Source organism: Hemicordylus capensis, chromosome 3, assembly GCF_027244095.1.
Source record: "Hemicordylus capensis ecotype Gifberg chromosome 3, rHemCap1.1.pri, whole genome shotgun sequence".
NCBI lineage: Eukaryota > Metazoa > Chordata > Lepidosauria > Squamata > Cordylidae > Hemicordylus > Hemicordylus capensis.
In genome coordinates, this window is record NC_069659.1 from 116,356,611 (window position 1) to 116,370,603 (window position 13,993).

Genomic DNA, 13,993 nt, shown 5'->3' on the forward strand with positions numbered 1-13,993 from the left:
GCCAGGAGGCTGGCTGCAGCTTCCCAGCCATGTGTCGCCATGTTCCGCAGCGGCACATGAGCAAACAAGGTTAACAGAGCGGTCTCTCCATTAACCTTGTTTGAGGGGAGGGGGAATTAGGCGGGCTAGCTGCCTTGGAACCACCAGGCTTGCCCGCTAGCCCGGTGGTTCCCATGGTTACTAGAAAGCAGGCTAGGCTCCCTTAGCCCGCTTTCTGCTGATCGTGATAATAGATTCCTTCTCTTAAATACCCAGGACCTAAGCTGTTTAGGGCTTTATAGGTTATAACCAGCACCTTGTATTTTGCCTGGAAACTTATTGGTAGCCATTGTAGCTTTTTTAATATAGGACGAATATGATTCTTTGAGATGACCAGGAGACCCACCTGGCTGCCGCATTCTGTACAGATTGCAGTTTCTGTACTATGTACAAAGGCAGCCACACGTAGAGCACATTACAGAAGTCAACTCTGGAGGTTACTAACAAATGTACCACTGTTTTGAGGTCATTGATCTCGAGAAACGGGTGAAGCTAGCGTATCAGCCGAAGCAGATAGAAAGCACCCCTGGCCACCACCTCAACCTGAGAGATCAGGGAGAGGTGTGAATCCAGAAGACTGCGGATCTGTTCTTTTTGGGGAAATGTGACCCCACCTAGAACAGGGAGATCAAAATTGTCTCTAGAGTTCTGACCCCGCACAATAAGTCCCTCCATCTTATCTGGATTCAGCTGCAGTTTATTCTCCCTCATCCAGCCTATTACTGCTTCCAGGCAGGCATTTAGAGAGGATATGCCAGCTCCTGAAGAAGTTGACATGGAGAAATAGATCTGGGTGTCATCAGCATACTGGTAACACGCAGCTCCAAATCCCCTGATGATCTCTCCCAGCGGTTTCATATAGATGTTAAAAGCATTGGAGAAGTACGGAGCCTTGAGGGACACCATACTTAAGCTCAGATCTCGAAAAGCAACAGTCTCCAATTGACACCAACTGGAATCTGTCTGAGAGGTAGGAGCGGAACCACTGTTAAACAGTGCCTCCCACTCCCAACACCCTCAGACATTCCAGAAGGATACTATGGTCAATAGTATCGAAAGCTGCCGAAAGATCCGAAAGGACCAACAGAGTCACACTTTCTCTGTCAATTGCCAATTGGAGATCATCCATCAGGCCGACCAAGGCAGTCTCCACCTCATAGCCTGCCCGAAAACCAGTTTGAAATGGGACTAGATAATCAGTTTCCTCCAAGACCTCCTGGAGCTGAGAGGCCACCACCCTCTCAATTACCTTGCCCAGCCATGGGAGGTTGGAAACAGGCCTATAATTGCTCAACTCTGAGGGATCTAACACAGGCTTGTTTAGAAGAGGTCTAATAATTGCCTCCTTAATACTAGGAGGCATCCTACCTAAGCGGGTTGGAGGGGATGCTTAGGAGCAATCGTGTCTACTGCCCTGGTGAGCAAGTTGTTCCAATTCTCAACCAGGGCTTCAACAGGATCACCAGCAAAGCCAACATTAAATCCCTCCAAGTTTTCTTGGAATCCTCCCGGATCCAATAACCTCTTCGGGCGGACCATTCTAATAGGCCCCTCGCCCCTGCAGAGGTGGGAAGTGGTCGTAAGTCCAACCTTAACCAGATGGTGGTCCGTCCATCACAAAGGGGAAATCTCAGGAGTCCCCAACCACGGAATACCACCCTGATCAGAGTAAAAGACGAAATCAGGCATGTGACCTGCAATATGAGTTGATCCACAGACCGCTTGGGATAGGCCCATAGTCGTCATGGCCACTATGAACTCCTGAGCTGCCCAAATTGGTCCCGAAATGAACATTGAAGTCCCCCAGCACCAAAAGTCTGGGAGACTCCAACACGAGTTCCACGACCAAGTCCGTGAGCTCAGTAAGGGATTCCGTTGGGCAGCGGGGCGATCGGTACACCAACAGAAATCCCAATCTATCCCTGGTCCCCAAACTCAAGTACACACATTCAATATGGTCCAATACCCTAACAGGGACCCTGTTAAGGGAGATGTTAACCTTATAGACCACATTCAATATGGTCCGATACTAACAGGGACCCTGGTAAGGGAAATGTCATCCTTATAGACCACAGCCACCTAACCTCCACGCCCATGTCCCCTCACCTGCCCCTCTACAGAATATCCTGGAGGGAGAAGCTAGGCCCAAACTAGGCCACTAGCCTCCCGCAACCAAGTCTCTCACTAGTACACACCAGTTCGGCCCCTTCATCCATAATCAAATCACGGATGAGTTTGGATTTATTTTGGACTGACCTGGCATTGCAGGGAAGCAGGATAAGGCTATGTGGGTTGTTGGCAGTGCTCCCCGAGGTCAGAGAGCTGGCAGGACAGCCAGAAGGGGAGACAGCAATTAAATTTCTGACCACCCTTCCCTTGCAATGGCCTGCTGACCTGACAAACGTTACTCCTCCTATTCCCCACCACCACTGGGATACAAATCTCAAAGAAAAGACTGAACACATTTCTAGACTAGTCTTCCAAAACCTTTAGTTATCTTTCTATGAGAGATTAAATAGTGACAGTAATACATTTACACATTTTGCCCACAAAAGTTAATTTTTAGAGCAAAGATGTAGTGATTAACTCCCCCAGAATTTGAAACAGTTAATTTGTCAAATACGACTGCTAGGTTTAAATGTGGGTATAGCTGTTAATTAACTTAGATGTCAGTAAAAATTTTACTGTCCTGAAATTTTCCACTCCAAAGGCATTTAAAATGTCACAGAACAAAAAGAACTTTTTCAAATTGGCCCTTATTGCCAATATATATTTTTCTTCCTTTTTCAGACAAAAGTTCATCAAAGATAATAGAATGTACACTTCAGCCTTATTTCAGCTTACTTGAAAATCCTAATTCAAATAAATTCAAATATATTTAAAACATAGATATTTGTAAGTGGACTAGTATTGTTAATTCATTTCATTTGTATTCCATTCTTCCAAGGAACTCTGTTAAGTGTTCTTCACTCGTATACGAATTGTATAAGCTGAGTTAACCAAAGAGGTCTGGAAGTGTCCTGACAAAAAGAAAATTAAACATTAAAAAAGCAATCTTTGTATTGTAAATTAGACAGCAGTGTTAATAGACCCAAGTAAAATCAAGTAGCGCCTACAGTAATACCTGAAAAACTGCAAGGAAGAGAGCAGATACAGCAGGACTGTGTAAAGGCTATTCTGTGAGTATATCTGTCCTTCCTGAGCTAAGAAGCAAAGCTGCTTTCTTCTTCTCTGGTCTATGCTCCCTCAGTATCTAAATCATTGAAAACTGGTAACTACTCTCACACTTGCTGTTCAGCGGAGCACATACATTAAAACATTTCACAGAAGAAAACAGGGACATTGTGGTGTGCTCCTAACACTCCTGTACTCAATGCAAAGATCATTGCCTGAGCAACCCTCCTCATCCACTAACACACATTGCAGAAGGCTTTTTTTGGCCAACTGCAAACTTTATTTATTTACTGTGTTATAGTCTGTCCTGCACTTGCTTCTGAAGCAGGCTGTGTCAGAAAACTAGTTTTTAAAAAAACAAAACCCTAAGAATGTTTAATGCTTAACCTTGCAGTGGATTTGGTTTTTACTTATTATAGAATAGCTGCAACCCAAACACATTGAGCAACATTTGCTGTACAGATAGGAGTTATGGTGAGTGGAAGTAAAGTCAGTGCACATGTGTGTACATTAGCAACTTTATTAAAGACATAATAAAATCTTCTTAAAGGTAAAATAGGGACCAAATAGGTCAATGATAATATTATACCAGGGACAGTTAAAAGAAAATAGTAACTCTGCTTGGTAAATAAGAAGCATATGGGAGAACAATAAACTGCACCTGCAAGAAACCTCCCTCTAGCTACTAATGCTGCAGGATGGATTGCAATATTGGCCAAACAAGACATAAACCCATATACTAAAGGTTTGTAATATAAAGAGAGGATGGGGAGAGAAACAGAGTAGCACCAAAACATGAGTAAAATCATTTTGAAAAATCAGAGGCCTTGCACTCTCTTTATTTTCATCCTGCTTACATGATTTTAAGTTGAGGTTCCATGTAACCAATGAACACCAAATGTGTCACTTTACTTTGATTAAATTTGTGGACAGTAACTGGGTTCTTATCTCTGGTATGAAGAAGTAAGTGAAAACTATGTTGTTTCCTGCAAACAACATTATTTATTACTTGTGTCATGTGAGCAGTGTGCTAGGCCTTATTCAGAAAGTGGGTGCAGGGATACGTTTTGTTGCCCCTGCTCAGCAGCAAATTGTTAACAGGAGCTATACTTTGAACTGAGCAAGTGCTGAAAGAACAACAACATTAGGAAGCTATTCTCACGATGGGGGAAAACTGGGCTAAGGGAGCCCAGCCCGGTCCCCCCCCCCATCGTGAGAAGCACCGGGCTCACAGGCGAATCCGGTGGTTCCACGGTGGCTAGCCCACCTAGAAACCCCTTCTCTTAAACAAGGTTAACACAGAGAGCACTCAATTTACCTTGTTTATTTGATCATGTGTCAGCCATGGCTGATTGCAGCCGCGGCTGACACACTCGAGGTGGGGGGGGAGAGCGACCCCAGGAAGGCACCACATACTCGGGCAGTGCCTTCCTGGGGCTCCAGGGGGCTGCACGGTGGTGCTCCCCTTCCCCCAACCCCCGGAGCTCCCCAGGGAGCTGTGGCCAGGGGCAAGAGCGCCCAACTGAAGCAGCCGCTCGTCTGGGTGGCCGATCCGGCCACCTAGCAATGAGCGACTGCTCCTGTGCGGGGAGAGCGCCTGCTCTCTCCGCGTAACCCCATGAGGCTCCAGACATTGATCGTGTGTAGAGTCTTTAGGCCTATTCATACATTATGTTCAACACTCATACAATGAGTTTACAGTGTACACAAATACAGATCTGTACACAGGTACAGTCATTCACTGAACGCAGGTACAGAAGTACACTTCCTGTCTGTACAAAGCATTTGAAGGGCCTGTATCCAGGTTCACAATTAAAATGGCCACAGGTACAGTCATTCACACAAACATGTACAAGTGTAGAGATATAGGTGTACTTGTACAACATAATGTCTGAATCGGGCTATTGGGTCTTCCCATTCTCTTACTTCCATGTGAACCAAAACACAGACAAAAGGGTCATTCCCTTCCCTGTCTCATAAAGAGCATCAGAAGTTTGGGCAGTGTTTTCTTCACCTAAGCTCTTATTCTGACAGAACCTTTTCTGCTGCTTCTGATGAGACAAGGCTTCAAGTTCTTCAGAAGGCCTTTTACTTGTTTATCATAATAGTTGCAAAAACGTATTTGGGCAATCGGAAGTTTGGAGGAGCAGATGTGTTTTGTGTGTCGGGCCATGCAGGGAATGTCTCGACATAGCCATTTATAGGTCTTAAATCGGCGTGTTCAGTGCTCAGATTCCCACAAGCCACACAACAACCATGCACAACCTCTACATTGATGCTCTTTGTTATGGCAATTGCACAATATCCCAGGCTGCAGATGGGTAGCACAGGCCACACAAGGAAGTAACAGTGTGTGTTCAAAAAAGCAACAGCATTTTGCACCAATTTTTCTAGGTAATGTTTTCTACGTTCTTTGAAACCATTCAACATAGAATGTGAGTACCAAAGGAAGGTGCAGTAAACACATTCAGGGCCTCTAAAAGCTTCAAATGGTTGAGTTCAGTTGACAAAATGCTATACAATTTGTCAGAGAAGCTGGTGTGAATATTGATTAATAAGAACAGCTCAACTTTTAAAACCCAGATTTCCAGAAAAAAAGCTTTCCTTCAAATATAAACTACAAATCCCGGAAACACAAAGTTCACCTAATCCTAAGATTAGCAGCTAGCCACAACATGTTTACTTTGGGCAGTGACAGGAGGGGAAAGGGTCAACAACTGTGGATGTGTGAAAACTGTTTACATCAGGGATTCTTAACCTGGGTTCATGGGGTAGATCCAGGTGGGCCATGGAAAATCTTTGCTGCGCTCAATTCAATTTGCTGCCTGGTGAGTCAGAATAAAGTTCTTGAAAATAATTATTCTATGTATTTTTTTTCTCTCCCCCCAACTTTTACTGGAGCCTTTTGAAAATATTTAAAGGGGGTGGAAGTCTGTGGGTAATACTTGAGGATCTGGGGATTCCGTAGGTGCAAAAAGGTTAAGAACCTCTAGTTTATATTTGTGTTTTCCACAGCTATTTGTGAAGCTGAGCTTTAATTTTTTTTTTTAAACCCACACACAATTGTGCTGTCACAGAGCATTGTTTAAATGATGGGACTTGCTGTAAATTTTATTCACCCAAACCTTTGTCTTCTCTCATTTCACCACATGTTCTTGATTCATAAGAACAGCCCTGCTGGATCAGGCCCAAGGCCCATCTAGTCCAGCATCCCGTTTCGCACAGTGGCCCACCAGATGCTGCTGGAAGCCACAGGCAGGAGTTGAGGGCATGCCCTCTCTCCTGCTGTTAATCCTCTGCAACTGGTACCCAGAGGCACCCCGCCCCCGAGGCTGGAGGTGGCCTACGGCCCTCCGACTAGTAGCTGTCAATAGACCATCCAAACCCCTCTTAAAGCCATCCTGGTTGTTGGCTGTCACCACATCTTGTGGCAGAGAATTCCACAAGTTGATTATGCATTGTGTGAAAAAGTACTTCTGTTTGCTGGTCCTAGATTTCCTGGCAATCAATTTCATGGGATGACCCCTGGTTCTAGTGTTGTGTGGGAGGGAGAAGAATTTCTCTCTATCCATTTTCTCCACACCATGCATGATTTTATAGACCTCTATCATGTCTCCCTGCAGTCATCTTTTTTCTAAACTAAATAGCCCCAGGTGTTGTAGCCTAGCCTCATAAAAAAGGTGCTCTAGGCCCTTGATCATCTTGGTTGCCCTCTTCTGCACCTTTTCCAGTTCTACAATGTCCTTTTTTTAGAGGTGGTGACCAGAATTGTACGCAGTACTCCAGGTGTGGCCGCACCATAGTTTTATATAAGGGCATTATAATGTTAGCAGTTTTATTTTCAGTCCCCTTCCTAATGATCCCTAGCATGGAACTGGCCTTTTTTTACAGCTTCCGCACATTGAGTCGACACTTTCAATGAGTTGTCCACCACGACCCCAAGATCCCTCTCCTGGTCAGTCACCAACAGCTCAGATCCCATCAGCATATACTTGAAGTTGGGGTTCTTCGTCCCAATGTGCATCACTTTACACTTGCCAACACTGAACCGCATTTGCTGCTTTGTTGCCTACTCACCCATGGATATTCCTATATCCAAAATATTCATATTCATATTTGGATATTCATATATCCACTCACTCATGGATATTCATATATCCAAAATGGTGAGCTTCAGACTGGGTTCAGAACACCATCTAAATTATGGTATAGATGTATGGTATAGATATACCATAAATTATGGTATATGGGGAGCCAGCGTGGTGTAGTGGTTAGAGTGTTGGACTAGGACCAGGGAGACCCGAGTTCAAATCCCCATTCAGCCATGATACTAGCTGGGTGACTCTGGGCCAGTCACTTCTCTCGGCCTAGCCTACTTCACAGGGTTGTTGTGAAAAGAGAAACTTAAGTATATAGTACACCGCTCTGGGCTCCTTGGAGAAAGAGCGGGATATAAATGTAATAATAATAATAATTAATAATTATGGTGAATGAGTTGCAGTGAAACTTGAGCTGCTTGTTTTCTGTTGTCCTCTCCACAGGTAAGGAAAGGAGACTGGAAATTTCCACTTTCAGTTTTGAATAAGCCAGAGTTTCCCATTATGCTTGAACTTGGGGAAATATGGTTTATATTGACCATTGTTAGTTCAAACAAGCCAAGATATAACTGTGGTATTAGATCCTGTTTTATTCATTTATACAGTTAGAACAAATCACAGCTCCTCAAGTTTGGGCATAACAGGAAGCTGGAGTTTATTCAGAATGAAAAGATTTCAGTCTTGCCCTCTAATTCATGGTTTAGCATTACATATTGAGCCCTTTCTCATGACCCTTTAAATGGGCTTGCAGGCAGTGGGGAAGGCTGTAGCCGCTTACCTTCCCCACAGACAATCTAGAAGAGTTGCTGGGTGTCCAGATCACACACCCAGATGATCTACTGCCCTGGGCAGTGCAGAGATTCAGGGGCTGGGATGCATTGTCCTGGCTCCCAGAGATACCACAATGCGCCATGTGCGTGCACAGTGCATTGTGGGGAAACCCCCACCCCCTAGTAACAGCCAGGAGCACACTCCTGTGTCAGCACTGGCTAGGAGCAGCCAGTGCGACACACAAGCAGTTAGCCTGGGTTAAGGGCACTCTTGCAACCTCGGCTGACCGGTGGGCTCCCTAGGCTCCCTTTTTTTCTCCGAGCCACCACAGGGAGCCATGCAACTCCCGGCTGTTCTCACAGGCAGCCAAGCCCAGTCTTGGATGCTCGTGAGAACAATCTCACTAACTGGGCATATGAAAGTGCAATCCAGTGATTTCCTTCCAATATATTTTATTTTATTTTTATTTCTATTTATTTATTTATTTATTTATACTTCTTATATGCTGCCTCTTCCAAAGACTGTGGACAGTAAACAACAGAAATGCCAACAACAATCAATTTTTAAAATTTTATTAAAGGGCAAATGCCTGGCGAAACAGGTGTGTCTTAAGAAGGGCCTTAAAAGCAGCCAGGGAGGGAGCTGAACGAATCGGGTCGGGGTGGGGTGGGGGGCGGAGGAGATCAACTTGCCCCTAAACACACACACACACTCTCACACACACCGATTATTGTTCCATGCTCCAGGATATGAATAAATCTTCTTCCTTCCAAGCCGAATAGAGAGCTGAGATCCATTTCTATCTGCATGCACATAATCCCATGTTTGATTGCTGGATAACTTGCAGTAACTTGAATTTGTGAGCCGCTGCTATTGAAAAATACTGTGAGACATCACCCCACAAAACAGGATGAACAAATTGCTGCTTAATTACAGCACTTGTAATGAAGGTTTTCTTTGCCACCATATGCCAAGGGTCATCATTTGGGGTGTGTGAATCAGCACCAAGTAAACATATTATACAGAAAGAAGTCCCAGCTACTTCACTGGAGCTGAAGGCCTATTTATACAACTATTGGTTGTGTAGTAGCCATGGAAAGTGCCTGAAATCCTGTGTGTGCCAGCTCTCAGACTCATGTTATGCATCCTCTGCATGGTGGTTGTGTGCATATGACCTCTTAGACATGGGCTGGAAGGAAGCTGGGAGGCAGCAGTCTTTCCTCATGATTCTTACACATTGAAGTCATTAACACAATCAAAAACTGTCCTACCCGGGTTTGGGAGCTGCTTGTGCACCCAGTATTTAGGCTGTGTGGAAGCAAGGTAGGAGAAACGCCTGGGTAGAAGTGATTGCATGGAAGCAAGGTAGGAGGAAAAACTACCCAGGTTTTCCTCCTATCTTGCTTCTACACAATCACTTCTGCCCAGGTTTTCCTCCTACCTTGCTTCCACACAACTGAAAATTGGGATCACACACAGCTCCCAAATCCGGATAGAACACAGTGAGGCTGTTCTCATGTGTAGCCTAACCCAGGCTAGGGAAGCCCAGCCTGAGTTAGGCTGTAAGAACTGTCGGGATCTGGCCTGGTCCTGGTGGGGCAGCACCGCCTAGTCCGGCTTTTTAGCCTGGCTCCTAGACGGGGTTAAGGGAGTGAAAGCTCCCTTAACCCAGACTTCCTGCTCGTGTGTCTCCAAGGGCTGTGTTCTGCTGAAGGAGACACAGAGAAGAGTTCCTAGAGCGCCTGTCCCCTGAGAAAATCTCCCAATGCACTGTGCTCGGCGTGCATTGTGGGATACCTGGAGGCTGGGATGCGTTGTCCCGGCTCCCTGGAGGTGGATCGTGTGGGAGTACAGATGGTGCTCCCAACAACATTTTGGCAATCATCGGGGTGAGAGAAGCAAAGCCTTCCCCGCCACCCACCTGCCTCCCCCACCCACCCAGTCTTGTAAATAACCTCAGTTTTTGATTATGTGAATGACCTCACTGATATGAATGACTGAATGGGCTTATGTTTTAAAGATATACAGCGTGGTGTTGCAAGCCAACAGTACTCTAGTGTACACATCATACTTTCTCTAACAGAATTTTCCCTCTTTCATCTCTCTTAGGAATAAATAAATATTTTTCTTATCTCCTGTCTCCAGAGGACTCTGATAAATCACATCTGGGGAATGCTGAAGGATGCCAGCAAAACACAGACACAAATCCAAAACTCTTTGAAGCCACTAGATCATTTTCCCCAAGTAACAACCCTGTAAAATTAAATTTAGGGTAACCTATCAGAACTTCTGAATGGCCATTTATTTGGGAGTAAGATTGAGGAAGATGGTGCAAGGCATCATCTCATACTGCTCGGGAAATGGCAATGGTAAACCCCTCCTGTATTCTAACAAAGGAAAACCACATGGCTCTGTGGTTGCCAGGAATAGACACCGACTTGACAGCACAACTTTACTTTATTTTAAGATGGAGAGAAGAAGGGAACAGTTCCTTAGACATGGCAGGTGATTTTTGATCATTTCATTTATTTATTTCCAAGACTGTCCATGTGACTGTGTGTTTTTTTTTAGCAAGAATAGCTGCAGCTTCTTCACAATTTGTCCCTTGTGTGGCCATACAGCAGGTATGCTATAACAGAAAAAATTGCTTTTAAATCAGGTGGCAGGCATGTCCTTAACTCCATATGCTAGCTGAAAGAACAAAGTGTCCAACTTCTGGATAATATAGGAGTGTTCAAAGAAAGAAAATTAAATATTTCTGATCCTCTGTACTGAGGTGCCTGAAGAGATAAAAGGAAGTACCTGGAAGCTGATAGTTGCTTTCTATAACTGTTTTTACTACAAGAAGGGGCAGGGGTGTTAATTATTAAACCTTCCACTTCATTGCACCCTAGTTCTGCTGATGCTTTAATCCTAGGTCACTGAAAGTTTAAGACTGTATTACAATGGTGGCTTTTTTCTTTTTGCCTGAAATTTTCCAACCTGGAAGGATGTTAGGGGTCTTGTTGCTGCTTGCATATGCCTGGGTTACTCTTGTTTATGCTGAGCTTTGCAAACCAGGTAAGAATCTATTGTATGCCTCATTTGCCAACTGCTGACTAGCTTTTGAAATCTGGGAAACTGAAAGACTAGGGCTGCAGTTTAATATATACTTACCGGGGAGTAAGTCTCCTTGAATCAGGGGGGTTTGCTTTTGAATAAACATACAAGGGGGCATGTTGGAGGTAGTTGTGTGAAATTCCTTTATTAGGGTTAAAAGAATACTGAGGATCATGATGGGACAAGTAACAGTACCTTTATTTTTTTCAGGGGTATTCAGGGGTATTCACACTTTCAGTCTTGCTTATTTTACACTTACAAATTTACCTGGAAAATCACCCAGGTGATTTCAATGGAACTATTGCAGTAATTGCAGTTGGGATCCTAACTCTAAAATCTCCTGAAATATGTTGGGAATATGTTTACTGTATGCAAGGATGAACTAAAAATTGACATAAAATGCATGATCATTTATTATAGGTACTAACAGTGTACTTTCTTTGCAACAGATGCACAGAATGCTTTCAAAGTGCGACTTAGTATCAAAACAGCTTTGGGAGATGATGCAGTAAGTGAAGTATCTTCATCTTATTCTAGTGAAATCTTTTCACGAGACCAACTAATTTAACAAGCTTGTCTAAAAATTGTAATAAATTATCAATTATATATCTTATGACATAAAATGTAAACATTATTTGAGATCTAGACAACTCTCTCTCTCTCTCTCTGTGTGTGTGTGTGTGTATAAATATATATATGACAGTCATTCTTCCATAAATCATTTCAAATACAATATTCATAGTATGAACCATGCACTCTATAAATTGCTTAGCTCTCATCCTGCTGGAAGCACGATTTTGGCTGTCAGTAATATAGACAGACAAAGAGACTACTGGAGGTTTAAATTAATGGTATCAAGTACAGTGATCATGTAACTCTCCACTGAAGTGCATTATGTGTCAACTGATGGCTGCTTAGAGTTTGACTCTTGCTGTGTGTGCACTGCAGTGCAGCCTCTCAAACACCCTTGCTTTGAAGGGAAGAGCCAGATTTGTTATTTGTTATGGTTTTAAATTGTTTTAATGTTTCAATTTTTGTTTTAATCTGTGTTGTTTTATTGAACACTGCTCACAGATGTGAGATTTGGGCAGCATATGAATATGATAGATAGATAGATAGATAGATAGATAGATAGATAGATAGATAGATAGATAGATAGACAGACAGATAGATCATGGCAGCCCTGTGGCACATTCTCCCCCTTCCCTGCATCGTTTTGGCACACTTGTTGCTTCTCCCGACCAGTGGCATACAATCATTTGGAGCAGACGCAGGGCAATGCATGACATGATGAGCTCACAAGTCAGATAAATGTGCCAAAAAGTTAAGGTACGAGGGGAAAGAACTCAACACAAGACTGCCATAATCTATGGTCACTCCATGTTGAGAAGAAATTCTATTAGAAGAAAGTATGATGTGCAATATCTTAAAGATTGCCTCCTCCCACTCAGCTCATTACCTGAGGCTCTGCTCTGTGTCCCCCCCCCCCGCCACCTAAGGTATGGTGGGTGGCCACACAAGATAAGGCCTTTTCAGTTGTGTTGTGTAGGCTTTTGAACGCCTTTCCCTGGAAGATCTGTTAGATTCCTCTTTAACTGCATTTTAGGTGCTCAGTGAAGGGGCTGCTCTATTAGGGTCCAGAATAGTCAGGCATCCAGCATGTGAAAACAGGTCAGTCAATCAAGTTCCAGACCAGGCAGATGATGTGCTCATGGGCAGTCTGAGGGTCAGGTTCCAACACTGACTGGGCAAGAGATCCAAGGGTCAGAGGCACATGACATGGTCTCAGACAAGCTGGGGATGTCAGCTGCAGCATGGGAAAACAGAGAGATAAGGGCTAGAGGCGTATGGGTTTGTGAAGGGTGGGCTGAGGTCAGGCTTCAGAGCAGTCAGGCAAGAGGGCAGGTTGAGGTGAAATGGAGTCTCTCGGATGCCTTCTTGGAAAAGCTCAAGCTGGAAGGCCAAGCCAAGCACTAGAAATTCTTATATCAGGCCAACAGAGACCCTGTTGGCTCCTCAGCTCACTTGATTCCTCCTGGACTAGTTGGGCAGCAGTTTCCCTTCAGGCCACTATATAAACACAGGGAAGTGCTATGTAGCAGCAAAGCTCAGATTTGGCTTCCTTTCAAGCTGTCTCAGTGGCGTAGGGATTAAGATTCCTGAGTCCTGCTGTCAGAGTTTCTAGTCTGGAACTTCTGGCATCTGATATGTTCTTTCAGAAGGCTTTGGGCTTGATAGCAACTCCAGGAATCCTTGCTTTTATTACTGTAGATGATCTCGTTTTCTATTTCTGCCTGTTGTTTGTTTATGATAATTAGTTGTCCTTCTCTGTGGTTTGTGATGTTGTTAGGTGCCTTGGGGTGGTGCATGATTACAGAGAGATAAGATAGAAATATTTCAGTTATATAAATAAATCCTTCCTTTGTTTCATTGTAATGTCTAAGACTTGCTTCTAAGTTAATGTATTTAAAGCAGGAAAGTAGTGGCTAAGAGCTGAGCCATGAATCAGATACTGACCAGGTGACCATAGGCAACCACCTCTTGTCAGCCATTACTGCACTATGGAGCTAATAATGTTTAATTGCCTAATAGGGTTGTTGTAAGAATTACATCAAGATGATACCTTTGAAGCACTTTGGACACTTGGAAACACTGTGTTTTCATTATTAAAGATCAGGGTTAGAGTCTTGTTTTGTTTTATTTTTGTTGAGGAACAGGCTGGTGAGCAGGTATAGAGGGTGGTATATAGCCAATGGGCAGCAAACTGGGAAAAGTGAGGCCTCATGCCCTAATTAGAACTTGGCATGGCAACT

At 43.9% G+C, this 13,993-nt stretch overlaps 1 protein-coding gene across 6 annotated transcripts in view; it reads left to right on the forward strand.

The window, feature by feature from the left end:
• CLTRN (collectrin, amino acid transport regulator) overlaps positions 1-13,993 on the forward strand; it is a 41,030-nt gene that overhangs the window by 1,670 nt on the left and 25,367 nt on the right. For 2 of the 6 annotated variants that reach the window (XM_053305153.1, XM_053305154.1), the window contains 2 exons: positions 10,549-10,586; positions 11,630-11,688. In XM_053305153.1, the coding sequence (XP_053161128.1) occupies positions 10,580-10,586; positions 11,630-11,688 (66 nt within the window). In that variant the 5' untranslated portion in view covers positions 10,549-10,579. Of the gene's footprint in view, positions 1-3,144; positions 3,219-5,994; positions 6,042-10,067; positions 10,706-10,748; positions 11,142-11,629; positions 11,689-13,993 lie in introns of those variants that run through there. The other 4 variants (XM_053305151.1, XM_053305149.1, XM_053305152.1 and 1 more) reach the window with 4 other exon arrangements.